Raw genomic sequence first — 21,372 nt, 5'->3', positions numbered from 1 at the left:
TTCGCAGCCCACACTCATCTTCAGAAAAGGTAAGTTAATTTTCTTTTAGTTTAATTTTTAATTCATATTTAATTAAAAAAAAAACTTAATTTTTTGTTTAGTCCTGATTTTGATTCCTATTAAATTGAGGAAGCTTAAATCTTGGTTTGGTTATTTTTTTAATAATGTAAGATGTTGAAAATTTAAATTTTAGTTTAATTCTATTTTTTAACTCATGTGATTAAGTTGATAACTTTAATTTTACTTAAATTTAGTTTTAATTTATCTGTTTAGGTTAAGTGTTTTTTTATTATTTTAGTTTGTTAATCTATTGGTTTCCACGTGTTAAAATTCTTTTTTTTTTTTTTTTAATTCTAATTTGAATTTAGTCTTAATTTATCTTTTATGTTTAGACGTGTTTACGGTTTTAATTCGTTAGTTTAATTGTTTCTATCAGAAAAGTTCTTACTTTTAATTTCAATTTAATTCAATTTTAGTCTATCTTTTATGTTTTGATTTGTTTGTGATTTTAATTCCTTAGTTTAATTAACCCCGTTAGAAAAGTTCATGTTTTTTTAATTACGGTCTAATTTAGTTTTAATTTGCTCTTTACTTTGGATGTGTTTGTGATTTTAATACAGTAATTTAATTAATATTATTAGATAAAGTTTAATTTTGATTTAACATAGTTCCAATTTATTTTTTTTAGTATAGTGGTGTTTGTGTGTTTAGTTGATCTTATGTTAATTCTTATTGTTATTCTCAATTTATGTGTTTCTTGAATCCTAGTTGTTAATTCTTGATGAATATTTCGTTAGTTTATTTGATCTAAATATTAAGAGTTTATTGTTTCGGTAGGCCTTTGTTAAATTTAATCTTCGAAAGCCATCGGAAAATAATAATGATTAGTCCTTATCTCACCACTTTAGTTTCCTTAGTTATAAAAAATTTTACTTTGCCATTTTGTTTTCTTTTGTTTTGCTTGGTATGTTGTTTATTTTATTTTGTTGTTTTCAAATTAATTTCTTTCTATTTTAAAGGAAAATGCTTTTCTCAAAAGATCCCCTTGAATTTTTTTTTTATTTAAAAAAAAAATCATCTAGAATCCTTAGGATCAAAATCTCCTTTTTTTTTTTTTTTTTTTTTTTTTTTTCAAAAAATGTAGCTATATCTCACTTAGTTTGCAACCTTTTATTTTCAACAAAAATTTGGTTTTAAGACAAATATGAACCCTTCTCCAATGCGATTAATGGCAGCATTTATGATATTTCCCTCACTCTGCGAGCATATCCCGTTGATTTCAAGTCCTAACATGTAGTTCCTCACTTCAATCTTGATCATGTCTTGTACCATAAGGAAAAAGTTTGTACCGAAGATCATCGGCTCAAGATTCTCCGACATAGCGAAGGTCAGAGCTGGTTGATTATTTGGAGACGCCACCTTGTTGTGGCGAGGAGCAGAGTCGAGAGGTGGAGATTCGTACTCGTTCTTGTAGGTCTCAGTTCTTGGGAGGGAGAGGGTGAGCGCTGTTGGAGGATCGTCTTTCTTCGAGGATGGCTCAAACTGCTGAGGAGGCACTTGGACTGCTCCAATTCTTGCCATAGGTCGATACAGATTTGGAGAAGAAACTACGGGAAAGCCAGTGTCGCTTACATCAGATCTAGTAGGATTGCCAGGGCTTAAGCAAAGCCCCGTTGCTGCCATCGAGGGGCCGCCACCGCTTGATTGCCTCTTCTCAGGCCGCGATCCTTCGTTATCAACCGACACAGGCGTTGTCACTTTTTCGATCTCCGCCGCGAACTTCCTCTTCAAAGTTGAGTTCCAGTGGTTCTTGATCACAGTTCAGTTCAAAAAGTAAGCCCTCTCTCGCCGGTTTCAATTATGAATTAAAAAAAAAAAAAAAACGGGCGGGGCAGGTATGGGAATTTATCATACCCACCCCGTCCTGCCCTGTTTAATTTTTTAAATGGAATGGGGATGTGATTTGTTTTGAATAAACGGGGCGGAGTTGGGATGGGTTGACTCGTCCCAAACCCGCCCTGTTTCCATTCCTATTCAAGAGGAACCTTATTTATTTATTTTCTTCAAGGTAGACTTGATTATTCCACTGTATATGTACTGTCGTCCACTGATTATTGCACAAATCAATATATATCACTGATCGCTAGCACAACAACCAGTCATCAGGAGCTCCTCCTTAATTCCTGGCAACACTCTTCTCCCATAAATGCTCCTAATTACTTTGGTAAAGTGATGTCAGCAAGATCCTCTCTATATGGAACATGGCCTAATTCGAACACTCCATCGGTATGGTCGAACCCTTTCTCCATATGGTTTTGAACATTCGGGTCATTCTTCTCCGGTTCGATGAATGTCACCACAGTGTCTTTCCGGATGGTGAGATAGATGACTGCGAGGATATATATAGCCACGAGGGGAAATACTATGATCCCAATGGATACATTTCCCACCTTGGGGAGGTTATTGTGAAGCAGCCAATCTACGAAGCCAGTGGATAGGTAATAAATATTGATGCCGATGATTCCGAATCCCAGGATCCACGAAATTACTATGATCTGCAACCATAATTGTTTCATAACACTACCTTACTCTTAATTCTTAGCAAATGATCAACCATATGTAACATTAATATTAAATAGAACTCACGTATATTGAATTCTTATGAGGGCCCATCTTGGTGTTACTGCTACTAAATTTCAGGAGTGGGATTGGTGCAAATGGAAGTTCAAATGATAGTATCATCTGCAAAATGTCATTAGAAACATTACCACTTTGTTTAGTTCGATTGATATAGATATAATCCAACCGGGGAAAAAAATATGGAGAGTTACGCACTGATGCAATGATAATGAGTCGGCCGGCACCAGCAGATCCACCAATAATGGAGACAATGAGACTAGATGTAATGGCAATGCTTCTAGTCATTAGGTTCCTCAGCCATTTCCTCATCTTAATATCCAAGAAACCCTAAAATTTACACCATGGAAATAATTCAAATGCATAAACTAAATTATAAGGTTCATATTGATTTATAACTACACAAATGATGATAATCTTTTTTGTTAAGTACCTGCATGATATATTGTCCAGCATAAGTGCCTGTGATGGTGGAACTTTGGCCTGAGGCAAAGCGCAATGGCATAGACCACCTTGCTTGACCCTCCCAACACATTCTGCACTCCATCAAAAGTTTATATCTAACAATATGAGGTAACTTATGTTATCAGATTTTAAGTTGAAGACTTAATATATAGTGATTTTGACCTTGAGGAGGAAAGAAGCAGAATTAAGATTAAGATTATTGCATCGATCCGAGTTTTCTTTTGAAAGATTGTCACCAGAACAAACAGTGCCCGACTTGGAAACAACTGCAACATTGATTAAAAATACTACAAATAATGCCAATCCGCTCTCTATTAAGAAATATCCATGCCTCCTGAAAGAAATATTACATAACAAGAAATATATTAACATGTTTATCAATATATTTGTGTTTTTATACATAATGTTCTACTAACTTACATTGATGCCACGGACTGAATTGGGCATCTTCCTAGAGAGTACAAGAGCAGAATGGAGGAAGAGATTATGGCTGCAAATTAAAAATAAACAGGTGAATAATGAATCAAGTATACATTCTTAATTTTTTTTTAAAAATGATATAAAAGAAGAGAAATCTTACGGCATAACAAGAGCACCCAAGAGGGCAATGGCATCACCGGTGGCACCCTGGCCTTTAAGCTTGGGAATGAACATGCCCTTTATAACACACCTGAGGCTGGAGGCTTCACATAACTCATTTCTCCAAAGAAACAACCAGCCATTATGAATACCAGCACTGCTATCAACATTTCTAACTTCCTCACCTGTCCTCACAAATTATCAATTAAATTTTGGATAAAAGAAATTCACTGAAAAAGAAGGTCAAAATCTCTTCATGGACAACTTGCTTATCAGATAATTTTATAAATATTCCTAGTTATATTATAAAGCATGCCTCTCTAAGTTTAGAATCTGTTTTCCTCTTGGACTGTCTAGGCTTCAAAACTTCACATGTGGGCGGTGCTGGAATTGCCACCATAACCTATTATATTGTCATGAATATTTTGTCTCTGTTGACTTTTACAAAAATTATTTTCTAAAAATAGAATAATAAAAACATCACCAACATACAAAACATCTACTTTAATATGTGGATAAGGACCAAAGGATGACATAAAAACAAGACCTCAGTGAAGGAATCAACTTGGACTTGGGCACTGATAATTTAAACAATTAACATAAATAAAATCTGATAATACTTCATAAGAAGTTAAAAACAAAGACCTCATTGAAATAAAATTACCCCATATCTTTGCAGGCCAAGAAGCAGGAGAGTGCTGAAGCCAGTGAAGAGAACCCCAGCCCATAGGGGGACCTTGAAAAGTATATTCAGAGCAAAGGCTGTCCCCATCAATGAACCAAACACAAGCTTTTAAATTCAAATATTATTTAAATAGAACACAAGTTATTTCAATTTTTTATTCTTCAATGTTTCATCATCTTGCGTGGATTAATTTATCATTTAAAATTTTTTATTCTTCCCATACAAGACGGGATGAGTTCCCGAAAAAATCCACCCTATTATCATTCTTAGGTATAGCCATTCACTTATTATTGTGATTGGAAAGAGACCTTCTTGGAAAGAGGCCTTAACACGTTATGATCGGTGATTAGAGGTCGTATCACTTTTTCACTTGACATATTTGTATTGCACTAATCCATTTAGCTCATCACGAGCATATCTCATACTAGTTACGGCTACCTTACTCTTGAGAGGAGTAAATTAAGCTTAATGTTATTTCATTATCATCTATATCACCTTTGAAGTTACATTTGATAGTACATAACCTAAACTTTAGGGATAGGTTCCGAATGTCCAATTAGGTTTGGTGCTTTTTGGTAGTAGGTTTGGTCTACCCTACACCATTAATATAAGAAATGGTTGAATCAATTGAATAGATGCATGATAGCATATTATTAGTCTATATATAAATGACATCCTCTTAATTGCTAGCCTGCATATTATTAGTCATCCTCTTCATTGGACCGCATACAGGCAACACCATCTCAATAACTCATATTTACTAATGGTAACAAGGCAGGTTTGGGACCAGTTGCCCTTATCCCGTTTATTCAAAATAATTTTCATTTACATCCCATTAAAAAAATAAAATGAGACGGGTATGAGAAGCCCAGTTTAACATTTTTTTGAATTTTTTTTAAATTTTTTTTGAAAAAAATTTAAAATTTTTAATTATATTAAAATAAATATATTTTATAATTAATTAATTTTTATAATTTTTTTATAACTTATTTTATTGAAAAGTATTTTATTATTTTTATTATTATCGATACATTAAAAATAGGAAAATAAAAATTAAATTAACTTAATTTTATATAATTGGGGCAGGGCAAGACAGAGTAGGACAAGACAATATTCGACCCCACCCTGAACCTGTCCCAAGTTTTAAAAAAATCTCAAACCTATTTATTTAAATTTGAAACTCATCCCATTAAAAGCAAGGCGGGTACCCGAAAAAAAAACTCACCCCATTGTCATACATACTCACATTACATCATAAAATTAGTTTTTATAGATCCAAATGTTCTTTATGGGAATAAGCCTTAAAAGACATACTAATGAAAGAAAAAGTTAAGGAATTGTTTAGTAATTATTTTCAAAAACAATTTTGAAAAATTGTTTTTAAGAATAGTTTTTGAAAACTGTTTTCTAATTTTTTAAAAACAAAAGTTTGTTTGAAAATTTAAAATGTTTTTAATTTATTTTTAAATGTGTTTTAAAAATAATTTTTATATTTAGTATTTTATTTTTAATCATTCTATATGTTTGTATAATTATTTCTTAAAACAACCTTCATAAAATAAGTAAAAACAACTAAAAAAATTCTTTAACAACACCTTATTTTCTATTCTTAAAAACAAAAAATAAAAAACATTTTTTGGTTGTTAAACCTATTTTTTATGATTTTTGTTTTAAAAATAAAAAATTATTCTTAAAAACAGTCTCAAACATGTCCTTAGCAATTGCTCCAACCTAAATCTCTTTTCAATTCGCTCCACTTTCCCCTTGAGTCAAGATGAACCAATACGAGTTTGACCAACCTCCTTTCACATAGAATCTACCAATACTAAATTCAAATTATGATGATATAAAAATTTAATAAACTAACAAAATTAGAAAATTGAGAAGACGTTATATATAAGTACCATGTAATTGATTTATATAAACTTTGTCAAGGCCATGGAATTAATGAATTACTTTGAATGCTGATTGGCGGTGTTGTGCTAGACCAACCTTTCTTCAGTCTTATTAATCGCAACACATCACATCAAGAGGAACCCTATTTATTCGTTTTCTTCAAGGTAGACTTGATTATTCCACTGTATACGTATTGCCTTCCACTACTACAATACAACAACATAAAAACTTGTACTGATACTTCTGTTTGAGAAAAGCTACATATGGCATTGCACAAATCACATACATATCACTGATCGCTAGCACAACAACCAGTCATCAGGAGCTCCTCCTTCCTGGCAACACTCTTCTCCCATAAACTCTCCTAATTACTTTGGTAATGGGATGTCAGCAAGATCCTCTCTATATGGAACATGGCCTAATTCGAACACTCCATCAGTCTGGTCGAACCCATTTTCCATATGATTTTGGACGTTCGGATCATTCTTTTCTGGTTCGATGAATGTCACCACAGTGTCTTTCCGGATGGTGAGATAGATGACTGCGAGGATATATATAGCCATGAGGGGAAATACTAGGATCCCAATGAACACATTTCCCACCTTGGGGAGATTATTGTGAAGCAGCCAACCTACGAAGCTGGTGGATAGGTAATAAATATTGATGCCGATGATTCCGAATCCCAGGATCCACGAAATTACTATGACCTGCAACCATAAGTGTTTCATAACACTACCTTAGTCTAAATTCTACTGCAAAGAGAGTTTGATTTAGTTGGGCTTGAAGGAAACCATATGTAACATTATTAAATAGAACTCACGTATATTGAATTCTTATGAGGGCCCATCTTGGTGTTACTGCTACTAAATTTCAGGAGTGGGATCAGTGCAAATGGAAGTTCAAATGAGAGAATCATCTGCAAGATGTCATTAGAAACATTAGGACTTTGTTTAATTTGATTAATATAGATATAATCCAACCGAGAAAGACATAAGGAGAGTTACGCACTGATGCAATGATAATGAGTTGGCCGGCACCAGCAGATCCACCAATAATGGAGACAATGAGACTAGGTGTAATGGCAATGCTTCTAGTCATCAGGTTCCTCAGCCATTTCCTCATTTTAATATCCAAGAAACCCTAAAATTTACACCATCCAGGGGATATAATTCAAATGCACAAGCTATATAAATTATAAGTTCCAAATCGATTTATAATTACAGAAATGATAAAAAAAAAATAAAAAATTGTGATTACCTGCATGATAAATTGTCCAGCATAAGTGCCTGTGATGGTGGAACTTTGGCCTGAGGCAAACAGCGCAATGGCATAGACCACCTTGCTTGACCCTCCTAACACATTCTGCGCTCCATCAAAAGTTTGGTTTTAAGAACATGAGCTAACCGGTGTTATTAGATTTTAAGTTGAAGAGACTTAAGTGGTGTTTGTTTTTTGGCTTAATAAAAAAAACCAAAATATTTAGATGTTTTTATTCAGTTAAAAGTAACTTGTTGACATCATCCAACATAACTAAAATGAACTTATTATCAATAGGTTCAGTTTAATTACGTTGGTTGATGTCAACATGTTACTTCTAACGGAATAAAAAAAACCAAATATTCTAATTTTTTTTATTTAACCAAAAAACAAATACCACCCTAATATATAATAATTTCGACCTTGAGGAGAAAAGAAGCAGAATTAAGATTAAGATCATTGCATTGATCCAAGTTTTCTTGTGAAAGATTGTCAGCAGAACAAACAGTGCCCGACACGGAAACAACTGCGACATTGATTAAAAATGCTACGAATAATGCCAATCCGCTCTCTATCAAGAAATATCGACATGCCTCCTGAAAGATTACACAACATAAAATATATTAACATACGACCAAAATATGAATATATGTCTGTTTTTATACTAACTTACATTGATGCCACGGACTGAGTTGGGCACCTTCCTAGAAAGTACAAGAGCAGAATGGAGGAAGAGATTATGGCTGCAAAATTAAAAGTAAACAGGTGAATAATGAATCAAGTATACATTCTTTTTTTTTTTTTTTTAAATGATATAAAAAGAAGAGAAATCTTACGGCATAACAAGAGCACCCAAGAGGGCAATGGCATCACCGGTGGCACCCTGGCCTTTGAGCTTGGGAATGAACATGCCCTTTAAAACACCTGTGGCCGGAGGCTTCACATAACTCATTTCTCCAAAGAAACAACCAGCCATTATGAATACCAGCACTGCTATCAACAATTCTAACTTCCTCACCTGTCCCCACAAATTATCAATTAAATTAATAGCTGTGTGTGAAGAAGTGGAGTGTGAGATTTAGATCCATTTAATCACAAAAATAAAAGAAATTAACTAAAAAGGAATGTCAAAATCTCTTCATGGACAACTTGCTTATCAGAAAATTTTATAAATAATATTCTTGGTTATCTCTAACTTTAGAATATATTTTTCTCTTGGACGGTCGAGGCTTCAAAACTTTACACGTGGGCAGTGTTGGAAGTGCCACCATAACTTATCATATTGTCATGAATATTTTGTCTCTGTTGACTTTTACAAAAATTATTTTCTAAATTAAAATAGAAATATATATAAAAACATCACCAACATACAAAACATGATCTACTTTAATATGCGGATAAGGACCAAAGGATGACATAAAAACAAGACCTCGGTGACGGAGTCTACTTGGACTTGGGCACTGATAATTTAATTTAACCAATTAACATAAATAAAATCTGATAATACTTCATAAAAACAAAGACCGCAGTGAAATAAAATTACCCCATATCTTTGCAGGCCAAGAAGCAGGAGAGTGCTGAAGCCAGTGAAGAGAACTCCAGCCCATACGGGGACCTTGAAAAGTATATTCAGTGCAAAGGCTGTCCCTATCACTGAACCAAATACAAGTTTCTAAATTCAAATATTATTTAAATAGAATACAAGTTGTTTCAAATGATTAATTTATCATTTAAAATTTTATAAAATAATTTGCTAATTATCTTTGCCTTTTTCATTGAACATATAAAACAAGAATGGTATTCCCTTGATTTTCCACAAACCCATCTCCACATACCATTTGTATAGTATAGTTTGAAATTTAATTTGGCTTTTTCCTATAAATGAAAATTTGTCTTCTCCCCCACTGAATGAGAAAATACGTAATTAAAAAGAAAAAAGAAAAGCTGAAAGAACTGGATCATCTGAAGTTTAGTGCCTTCGGGAATATCGGCAGCAATGACAGCAATCTCAGCTAATAACCACAGGCAATACTTGACAATTATGGGGTATTCAGCCTTGCAGAGCTCTGAAAGATGCTTCCCTGCCAATACAAACAAAACCAACATTAACAACTACACTTGTTTTTCTGCTTTTGTTTTTTTATTTTTTATTTTTTTGGGTCATTGTACCTGTGCTTACACCGAGATTTGCAGCGAGGGATTGGATTATGAGAGCGAAAATCAATCCTATGAGCACCACCCATAGTAGCTGATAACACCAATTCACATCATCACCCTAAGTTACAAGAAAATAAATGAATTTTTTTCTTCTTTTTTTTGGGTTCTGGTTCTATCCTTTACCTCAAACCCATGATTAGCTCCTGCTTGCAGATCAGTTTCCACTGGAACAGGGAGAAAAAAGAAGAAAAAACTTTGGTTAGAAGCATTGATATATAAGCACCAAAAAGAGAGAGAGGGAGAGGGAGAGGGAGAGAGAAAGGGAGACACTCACAGTTTCCAGGGTCGAGATACGCCAATGAGACAAGGAAACCAGGGCCAACAAAGGCCAGAAACTTTCTCCACCCGGGTTTCTAATGAATCAAAACAGCAAAACTCAGACTCCATGATCAATCCAGATTAGAAAAATGAACCCAAAAGAAGAAATTAAAAAGAGAGAGAGAGACCTGGTCATCTAAATCAAGATGATGAGTAGCATGACTGCGTGATGGAGGTGGTGGGGTGTCCAAGGCAGCAATCTGTTTGCTTCCTGTGTTACCCACTTGATGCTCCAGGCTTCTCATTTTCTTCTTCTTCTCTATTCGGCTCAACGCATTAATTTCTTCAATTCGGTTGTGTATTTATAGCGAGTGCACACGAGGGGTGACAGTCATTTGCTGCACGCTTCTCCATATTGCTATGTTAAGAAAAAAAGAAAAAAAAAAAAAAAAAAGAAAGGAAGAAGTAAATTAATATTAAAAAACTATCCCCCTTTTAGCTTTAATTCCGACTTTGTCAATAAATTCATAAGTTTTCTTACATGAACGGAGGTTTATCTTAATTAGAATGTCTTTGCTAATGATGTTTATAATCTTTTTAATATTTAAGAAAAATTAGAAATATTTCCTAATGTTATTGTCAAATACATTCTTTATCATATTTCAAGTCGATGATTTTAGTATTTTTAAAAGTGATCAAGAAATAAACTATGTTAAACAAAAAGTTTTTTTTTTAAAAAGTGTATTTTATTTAATTAATTAATTTATTTTACATTTTCAATGGGCATCCAAATAATAACAAAAAAAATTTATGTGCTTTTATGATTTATAAAAAAAAAAATGTATTTTTATATATCGATCTTCAAATTTTAAGCCAAATGTAATACCGAGATGTATAGATAATACAAAAACCATCTTCAACTTATATAAATATTACTTTCAGTTTGAGAGAAAATAATTTTTTTATTATTTAGGTTTTTTTCATTGTTTTTTCAAATATTTATACCAAAATACACTTCTTTTTTTTTTTCTATTTCTCTTCAATTTTCAAGAACTAAATCTTAAATTTACACCTTAGATATCAGACGTCATTAATTTTCTTTCATTAAATTTTATTTTGAAGAAAAAATTGACTAGAAACATTTTGAATTTGTATACTTCTTGGTTTTTATGGACAAATAAAAATGAATAATTAACAAATTATTTGACCACTAACACAAATTATTTCACCATTAAAGTATTAAAGTAAGATCACCCACAAGCCATTCATTTGGAATTTTGTGGGTGGGTGAGAGTCTCAACCATCAAATAATATATGGTGCATGTAAATGTCAAGAATAGATTATTAAAAAAATAAATAAAAAATTCACCATAGTCCAAAATCAAGAGTTCCAAATCCCAATTCATGCTACCACTAACATGGCCCATGCCTCTTCCTTTTTCTATGTGGATTAGACATGGTTCATGCCTCTCCCACGTTGTTGTTATCCATCAATTTATTTAATAAGAATTATATTACGTATATACTCTAAATTATTTTATTTTATTTTTCCTTTTAAATTGAAGTACGTGTCAAAGCAAGACATTCGCCCCACTAGCGCCATTGGGATGCTGCCAGAAGATTCTTCCTTCATTAATTTTTATGATAGAAAATTTTCAAGTATTCATGTTTTAGTGGTGTAAGACTTTAAGAGTTTCATGAAGGTATGAAGTGGGCATGAGAAAGAAAGATAAAAGAAGGAAAAAAAATGATCTATGGGCACTTTAATTTTAAACCCTGAGCAAATTTTTTAATGTACTTCCATGCTAAAGAAATTAGAATTTTTAAAAATAAAAAATAGGAAAATTATGTTTTATTTAAAAAATAGTTTTAAATAAAACAAAAATTATGTTTGAAAACTCAAAATTTTTTAATCTGTTTTTTATATTTTAAAAATAACTTTTATATATAATTTTTTTATTTTTAATGATTATTCATATTTATATAATTAGTTTTTAAAATAATTTTTAAAAAATAACTAAAAATAATTTTAAAATGTTCTAAAAAACACTATAAGCCTATTTAGAAATTATTTTTAGAATAATTTTCTGTTCTTTAGAATAAAAAAAACACATTTAACAATAAAAAAACATATTTAACAAAGCACTTTAAGAAATAATTTTTTAGTTGTTTTTTCAAAGTTATTTTAAAAAATAATTATATAAACATGTAAAATAATTAAAAATGAAACATTAAATATAAAAATTATATTTAAATATATTAAAAACATGTTAAAACAATTTTAGGTTTCCATTTAAAAATTGTTCTCAAAAAACATTTTTCAAAATTATTTTAAAAAACAGTCATAAAATAAGTTCTATATTTTCCATTTTTAGATTATCAAACATTTTTTTTTCACTTGATAATTCACAAATTTTAATATCTCACTACTCGTTAAATGAAATATTCCCAAAAAAGTGATCATTGTAAATAAATAAAAAAAAATTGATATAATAATAATTTATAACAAATAATTTTTCAACATCATGAAAAACTTTCTCATCTATCGGAGAATGGTAGTTTGTACAACAGGAACATGGATTTGAAATATGAAGTGGTGGCCACATATTCATATTTCAGTATCGTGCAATAATCAGAAAGGTTACGTGCAGTAACATATGACAAATCTAGTAGTACCCTAACATGTAGGGATTTGATGGGGTCTCTACATGACATTGGTCCCTGTAAGCCCATTCAAATTTCCATGGTGGGTGCCTCATCGGACTCGATCCATTATTGAAATTCTCCTCATCTTGGATTTATTTGCCCTCAATTATGATTAAGAATTTATGGTGACATCAATACCACACTGTACATGTTCTTACTTTTCAATATTATTACGTATGTGCTGACTGCTGAGGCCAGCTTATATATAATTTTATTTATTTTGAAAATTGAAAACCATCTAATTAGATATGGGATCTTAGAAATTTGTGAAAATCAAATGAAAGCAGATAATTATTTGAAGCCTTTGAACGTACCCCTTAGTGCATAGGACTTGTGACGTCTGCTGAATTATTGAGACCAACTTTTAATCCCATTATGTTTCTTTCATTTAAAATATTTTTTTTCCAACACTTTTTTTTTCCCCAAAATGATGAAAATCGGCTATTAATAATAATAATAATAATTATTATTAATATTATAAATACATTCATAAATGTAAAACATATAAACATATTGTACTCGTTTTGTTTTCTTCGTGTAATATTCTTTATTTCTTGTAAAAAGAATTTTAACAAGAGACTCCTAACAATTTAAGACTGATATAATATTTCTATGAGATTAACTAATTTAACATTTTTATGAGATTTTTTATTAATAATGTTTCAATAATTCTAGAAGTACAAAATATCAAATCATCTCTCACCTAAAATAAGGATCATAAAAAGAGAAAACCTCCAAATTTATAAAACCACGTAAATGATTCACACGTGCTTAGAAAAACAAATACAACTACTTTTGTATTTATATGCCCAAAAATCAACAAAACTTGCAAAATCCTGCAAAAAATTTCCTGACTTAATTGCAAAAACTAGTCCTTTCATATTCTTTCACGTGCAGAGTGGTTATGAAGGGGAGTCTCCTTCTCCACAACAGACTCACACTTTCTACCCACAGACTCACTCTCTCTAACCCTATAAAAAACTACAGAAAATGCATTCTTGTACCTAAAAAAATGGTGGAATAAAATCTCTAATATTTTCTTTAAAAAATTTTAGATTCTTTACATGTCTATTCTTTATGCACATGGACATCCAAAGAAAAGTGATATAATAATTGTACAATGGATGATTCCACTTCTCCCACTCCCCGTTTCTTATTTTGATTTGCTATATTTATCATGTTTTATTTATCTTATTACTTGTACAAATTTATTTATTTTTCCCCTTAAATGAAGTACCTATAAATACACTTTTATAATCTTATTCAAGAAAAGTTGAGATTTAAAGAAGATATTTGTTCTTGTCCTCATCATCATCATTATTAGTCCTAGCATTTGAAGAACTCAAATAATAATAATAATAAAGCATTCAAAACATTATAATTAAAAAAATTAATATTTCAATTGCTCTAAATCACATTCTGAAACTTGAATTGATATTTTAGAACTTGTATCGACTCAATTATTAAACAACTTTTGAGTCACAAGATTTTTTTAGTGAAATACCCCAAAGCATTACTCGACATGCACCCCATCTTCCATATCTATCACATGGAAAACAAAAATCAAGGTTTGCTTTATTAAACTTAAAAATAAAAAATAAAAAAACAAATTTAATAAAAACTCTTAAATGAATAGAGAAATAATTTATTATAAAAACCAAAATAATGTCATTTCTTTCATAAACAATTTCTAAACTTATGCAAAAATGTGTACATGTTTCACATTTAATTAAAACTTTCACCATATATCGTTATTGTTCCTTTAAACACTACAAGGAAAAATATATACAGTAATATTTATAATGAATCATTATAAACATAGGGTGTTGCTACAACATAGCATCATCTTATTTACCAACACCATAGAGGATACCAATTGGTGATGTATTTGGAAGCGACACCAAAGCAGATAAATGGTGACATATTCAAAAGCAACACCATATATTTTTAGTGATGTTAAATTTTGATATAGAGTTATGGTGTCACATCAAATTGAATCAAATGAGATCAACGTTAATATCATCAAATTCTACTTAAGAATATGTTTTGCTTATCATCAAATTGAATCAAATGAGAATAACATTAATATCACAATAATTGGAAGTATGAAACTATGTACAATTCATTAAATGAGTAAAACCTTTAATGCAATAACCGTAAAATCAACAATTATCTCTTTAATGATCTCATAACAAAGTAGTTACATTTGAACTTAAATAAAAAAATTCAAGAAAATAAAAAATATATCAAAAATAAAAAATAAAAATATAAATCGAAAATTTTAGAAAATATTAATCTTCCACTTAAAATCTACACTTTTTAAATTTATTTTTTATAATTCAATATGCTTTTAAAAATCATTTTTAACATTTAATTCTTTATATATATATATATATATATATATATATATTTTTTTTTTTTTTATTTCTTGGAAGGATTTTCTTAATTTCAAAACTTTTTTAATGTTCATTTTATGAAATAACAATGTCCATTAAATTTTATCTCAATTATATAAAATAAAATTTTAGTAACAAAATATAAAAATGTTTTCAACTACTAATATGATAAGACATGATATTATAACAATCATGACAATTGTGTATATAAGACAAAAAAAATCTAATTTATTATTAAAAAATGTAAAGAGAAAAAATAGTATAAGAAAGAATTAAAGAACTTTTCATAAAAATTATTGATTTTTCAGTCATAACTCCAATTGATTTTTCTTTTTTTAATTAAAATAATTACCAAAAAAATTGGATATGAAAAATATGTTCAAATAAAAATAATAAAAAATTAAAAACCTCAAAGGAAAATATATTCAATATTTTAAATTTTTTACTTTTAATATTCTTTAGATCAATAAATTGTAATGCCCCAAACCCAATTTAGGGGTAAAATTATAATTTAAAAATTATTAATTAATTAATTTAATTTAATAAGGGTAAAAAAGGTCTTTTCGTATTTAAAACTCCTAGATATAAATTGGATTTTTCATATCTTCTCTATTCAGAAAATCCTTTTACATAGAGATCAGAAATATCAAAGAACATGGGGTTGAAGATTTGGAGGTTTAAGGTTTGAAGATCAATTTTTTAGGTAAGATTTTTAATCCTTAAATTAATATTTTATATTCGTTAATTAGTTTTGAACACTTTCGATATTCTTTGAAATATCTCAATTTTGATTAGAGTTCGTTTAATTAATTTCTAGGTAAAAAAAATAAAAAATTTATGAACATAGTTTGATTTATTAATGGAGATCGATAAGTTTTGATTACTTAAATGAATAGATCTAGATAATAATAATAAAAAAAAATTATATAGTTTCGGATGTGAAAATTACATAAAATTTGTGAGTATGGAGGTTAAAAATTTTGACTTCAAAGAGGAGAAAAAAAAATGATGAAAGATGCCTAGGAAGGATTTGGCATGTTGAAAAAAAAAATTGGTTGACCTATGAAATGAAGTAAATAGCATTTTGGTAAACAATGAGGAAGAAAATGGCATTGATAACTTGGAAGAAAAATAGGTTAAAGTGTTGTTGGGTATTGAAATTAATAATAATAAAAGAAACAATAATAATGAATGGAGTTGGTGGGTAGTTGTCGGGAAAAAAAAAAAAGAATTGCATGGGGTATTTGTTAAGTTTCGTTAGGAGATTTAAATAATAGTAATAATAGTTTAATATAAATAAATATTCTTAAAAGATTTAATTTAGATAAGTTAGAAAAGAAAAATAAACTATTGTTTAAGAAATTGAAAATAATATTGGATGATAATAATATTAATATGAGAAATTATTTAGGATCCCTAATACAAAATAAAATATTTTTAAGATTGTCAAATTTATATATTTAGATAAATAATCAATAATCAATATTGTGTATGATATTTTTCAGAATTAAATACTTCAAGATTTTGAGTGTTTTTTCAAGGTAAGGGAAATTAATGCAGATTTTTATAAAAGAAAATAATTTCCTTTTTATATTGTATTTTGAAATGTGTAAAAATATTATTTTTATCTTTATGCATGGATCAAATATGTGTTTTGTATAAAAAAATATATTTTAGAATTTTCTTTATATATAAAAAATGAAAAATTGAGGAGATATGATATTTTGTTTTGTAAGTTTGAATTAATGAAATAAAGTATTTGACTTTGGATTATATGACTTTAGTCAACGGGTTATAATTGTTGACATTTTCGGTCCTAGTCAATGGGTTATAATGGTTGATATTACATGACCCTAGTTGACGGGTTATAATTGTTGACATTTGGTTTTGTTCACCTTAAATGGAACAAATTTGAAATTAGTTACTCAATTGTGAGGTCCCACCTAATTGGACACCATTTTTCATACGATAACCAGAGTAAAGATATTTTGAATGTATTTAATTTGGTTTTGATAAGAAATTGTTTTGAAATGGATATGAGAAAGTTTTGTTGAAAAGTTTGAATGTATTAGTACTTTGAACTCAAAAGTTTTTATGAAAATAAGTATATCCTATTTGCAAGCATAATTGAAAATATTTGATCCATGAAACTGTATTGATGTTCCTTATTGAGCTTTAAGTTCATGCTCATTCGTTAATAATTTTTTAAGTACTCTAAGTTCGGGCAAGGAGTGATGGTTAGGGTGTGGAATTTTTCTTTGTTAGGATTTTGGTTCAAACTTTATTTTGGACATTGTTTAGATGTTAAAATTTAATTCCTGTTTAAATTATTTGAATTTAGAGTTATTGGACAATAACACTCTAATTGATATGTTAGTTTTAAAAATTGAGAATTGGGGATCATAGAATTATTTATTTTACTACTCTAAACAAGAAATTGGTAATTGGTAATTTCCAGTTGTAAGATGAATATTGTGTTGTTTCCACTTTGAGCCTTTAGGTTTAGGTGTAAAATGACCGTCATGCCCTTGGAGTGGGTTTTGGGGCGTGACATAAATTATCAAACATTTTTTTCAGAAAAAAAAAAATGAAAAAAAAATGAAGAAAATGAAGAGTTTTATGGGAGGAATTGGATAAATTTTTGTAATAAAAGGATTGTTAGAAAAAAGTGGGCTAATCCAACCTATGGTAATCATCCTAGAAGAAAGGTGAATAAGGTGATGGTCTCTTTTTGAAAATTTAAACTATGTGAATGTAAGAGACAAATATATGCAAGTATATAATAAAACAATATAAAGACAATTGCATATAAAGTAAAAGAATAGGGAAGAGAGAATGCAAACACAGGATTTTATAGTGGTTCGGCGCAACCTGACCTACATCCACTCTCCTCTAGCTTCAATCCTAAGCTTGAGGTTCCACTAATTTAAGGCTTCCAAACCAAGCCTTCAAGCATTACAATTGGATTATAGTTTCAATTCACCATCTTGGACTTTTGGCTTCAAACATCCTTTGCAATCCTCAAGAGATACTCCGCTCTTGAACAACCTCTCAAGTGATATCCCACACTTGAGAAACTTACTCTCAAAGATTTATAAATAAATGATCTTACAAAATCCTAGTACAAAAACTTTAAGCTCAAATGATACAAGAAAACTAGGATTAAATGGTATACTAAAGATATACAAGTTTTAGAACAATGGTGCACTCAAAAACACTCTTCTAAGGCTCAAATATATTCAAGAAAGATTTGGAAAGGTTGGGCTCATGAAACAGTGAAGCTTGGAGCCTTTTTATAGAAGAAAAAAAGTCAAACTAGCCGTTGGGGGTTCAACCGATCGAGTTGGGGGTCGACCAGTTGACTAGTCGTTAGCATTTAATGCTTGGTAGGTGATCGTTGGACCTCAATCGGACTTCGACCACAGGTCGACCGGGAAGGAGGGTACCTCGACCAAGAAGGGCAGGCTATTGGAAGAGAGAGTGTGTTTTTAGCACTTCTTTATCGGACCTTGATCGGGCAAAAGGAACCGGTCGACCGGTACCCTAGCCGATTGAGCCGGTTGGCCCAATGCCTTGACCAATTCAACGTTTTGGCCCCGAAAACCTATCTTTTTCTATTCTTTTCTCTTCTAGCACTTAGGCAAGGTTTTTAGGTAAATTAATATGTCAATTTTGAAACATTTTGCCTAAGGTACATTTGATAAAACTCGGGTTTTAATTGAAAACATGAAATCATCCAATTTTAAAATGTTCAAAACAAAATAACTCTTGGATGATTTTGGTACATAAGTAAATAATGTAATGCATGAAAATCCTAGTACACCAACAACCTTACAAAAAGATCTTATGAAGCTTAGCTTGAAAAACACTTCTCTTTGAGGTGGTCTTATTCTTCATGATTTCTCCTTGATTGATTTGTCTTTGTAATTGCCACTTTGAAAATCGTTTTGCCTAATCACACTTGAAATATGATCATTAGTTCAAAACCTTATTTTGTTATTATCAAAACCGAGATTAATTAAACCTTGGTTTCACAAGGATTTTATAGAAATTTCCTAACCTTGAAACGAAAATTTCATCATCAATCTCAAATTACTCCAAAGTTTAGTCCATGCATATAAAAACAATAAGAAAAAAAGGCAAAAATAAAACATATTTTTAGAATCCTTTTGTGGGAGATAACAATATTGAGAATAATTTTCTCAAAAATTATTTTCTAAATATGACCAACCAATATCTTCATCACAACATACTATAATATTCTTAGAAAATATTAAAGGAAATTTCATAGAAAATCAAAAGAAAATTATAAAACATTCTTTAGAAAAAAAAAAGGTAAAAACAAAAAAAAACATATTTTAAGAATAGAAAAAATATGAATAGAACAAGATGATATGGAAACTATTTCATTTTTCCTTTTGTGAGAGATGACAATATTAAGAATAATTTTCTAAAAAAGTTAATTTTCAAATATCACTAATAAATATCTTCATCACAATATACTATAATATTCCTAAAAAACAAATCTCATCAAAAGAAATTTCTTGTAAGATCAAAAGAAAATTTCATATTGTAAAATGTTTATCCCTCATTATGAGTATAAAAGTTATTAAAAAATCATTCATTTATCTTATTTTCATTCAATTTGAGGTTTATGGGTTTAACAATAAAACACAAGATATGGTAGAATGTTTCAACCTAATTTTTACTTTCCTACAACTCAATAAATAAATAAATAACACTATTTACACAATCCACATTATAGATATACCAAATCAATGAGTATAAATTAACTGTGCTAATAAATATTTTGACATTAATAAAAAAAATGATTCTATGAAGTAGAGAAGAACAATTGTGTGTTAACTATGGATGTGAGAAGAGGTAGAAAAAAAATTATACTTAAGGTTATGGAATGAGATTTGTTTGGATAGTAGGAATATGGAAACAATGAGTTTTTTATATACCATTGTTATTCTCAAAGTGGGTCCATTAAGTTATAATATTTTAAAATTTTTATTTTATATGGTGTATCATCTTTATAGATTTTAAGTCATATGCTGTCATTATTTTAAAAATGACATCATAAATTATTTTTGTAGTAGTTAAAATTAATATTTCTGCTTCACATCTTTTCACCAAATCCATGATGTAGTTTGCCAGCACCATCCCCAGCCCTAGCCCCAAATTATAATCCATAAATCCACGTTAGCAAATAATAAAAAAATTAATATGAGTCAACACATTTGGAGCATAGATTTTAAAATATTGCATAAATTTGAGATTTTGAGCCTGACGCGCAAATGGCAACTTGCCCACATAAAAAATACAACCATATATCTATATTATGATTTATGATAGATATGAACTTAATGGTTAACAAAAGGTCTGAAAGAAAACGACATACTGGGCATTCAAGGGCGTGACCCATGCAACCCAACTGCATCTTCTTCTTCTCCCACAAACGCGCATGGTGGTCATGGGAGGAGTAGCTTTCATTATTGGTTTAGTCTTTAGAAACAAAAACAAACAAGATTCTCACTACCGACTCTTTCTTATATTAATACCGCCTACTTACTGCTCTTAACAACCATTCCATTTGTTTATTGAATGAACTCCCAGTGATTTGGAACCGGGATGCACTACGAAATTTACATTAATCCATTCATTGAGTCCCACCACCAACCTTATATATTTTGTGGACGTTCGCTGGCTGCTCGACACTTGCAAAGGCCACAGCATGTGTAGAGGTGACTATGGTTTAGAAAATATCTTAACGGGTAGATTTATCATATAGTTTGATGACTTTTTCTTCTATATAAAGAAATGAGCTATATTATTTAATCATATCATGTGCCTTGTTTCAACTTTCCATTCTCCAAACTCCAAACTTAAGAAAAAAAAATTAAAAATTTGTTATTTTCATGTAACAATCCGCACCCAATCATGTAAATATTTTATGGATGCAAAGAGGTTCTCACGACTTTAAAATGTTTTTACATTATTAATAGAAGCTTATAATTTTCTATCATATCCAATGTGGGATATCACATTTCATATTTGGTTTACCATAAAAATTAAATAAATAAATATAATTGAAATTAGTTAAAATTTTAAATGTTTTTAAATTATTTATTTTTATAAAAAGATGAAAAATAAGTAAAATAATAACTTTTTATCTTAAATTTCTTAGTTATTTGGCAAAAATGTCTTTTTCTTTCTTGTAAAAATAATATTTTCTTTTAACATATGTTTATAAATATTTAAAATAGTTAA

The 21,372-nt window shown here is 29.8% G+C and overlaps 2 protein-coding genes and 1 pseudogene across 2 annotated transcripts; all 3 read right to left on the bottom strand.

The window, feature by feature from the left end:
* Window positions 1-1,176: 1,176 nt before the first annotated feature.
* Window positions 1,177-1,683, bottom strand: LOC117907077 (transcription factor MYB44-like). Its single transcript, XM_034820446.1, has one exon. The coding sequence runs from the start codon at window positions 1,681-1,683 to the stop codon at window positions 1,177-1,179; it is 507 nt and encodes a 168-aa protein (XP_034676337.1).
* Window positions 1,684-2,213: 530 nt separating this feature from the next.
* On the bottom strand, window positions 2,214-4,453 carry LOC117907618 (annotated as a pseudogene).
* Window positions 4,454-6,263: 1,810 nt separating this feature from the next.
* LOC117906333 (metal transporter Nramp5-like) lies at window positions 6,264-10,306 on the bottom strand. The gene is made up of 13 exons (XM_034819321.1): window positions 10,183-10,306; window positions 10,011-10,089; window positions 9,860-9,900; window positions 9,689-9,767; window positions 9,496-9,600; window positions 9,063-9,172; window positions 8,356-8,537; window positions 8,193-8,262; window positions 7,942-8,115; window positions 7,520-7,624; window positions 7,271-7,402; window positions 7,083-7,178; window positions 6,264-6,969 (listed from the first exon to the last, which is right to left on the bottom strand). Exons 1-13 carry the CDS (start codon window positions 10,297-10,299, stop codon window positions 6,631-6,633), a joined length of 1,629 nt encoding a protein of 542 aa, XP_034675212.1. The 5' UTR covers window positions 10,300-10,306; the 3' UTR covers window positions 6,264-6,630.
* Window positions 10,307-21,372: the final 11,066 nt, after the last annotated feature.

Source organism: Vitis riparia, chromosome 18 (assembly GCF_004353265.1).
Source record: "Vitis riparia cultivar Riparia Gloire de Montpellier isolate 1030 chromosome 18, EGFV_Vit.rip_1.0, whole genome shotgun sequence".
Classification (NCBI taxonomy): domain Eukaryota; kingdom Viridiplantae; phylum Streptophyta; class Magnoliopsida; order Vitales; family Vitaceae; genus Vitis; species Vitis riparia.
This window is presented reverse-complemented; position numbering and strand designations above follow the sequence as displayed.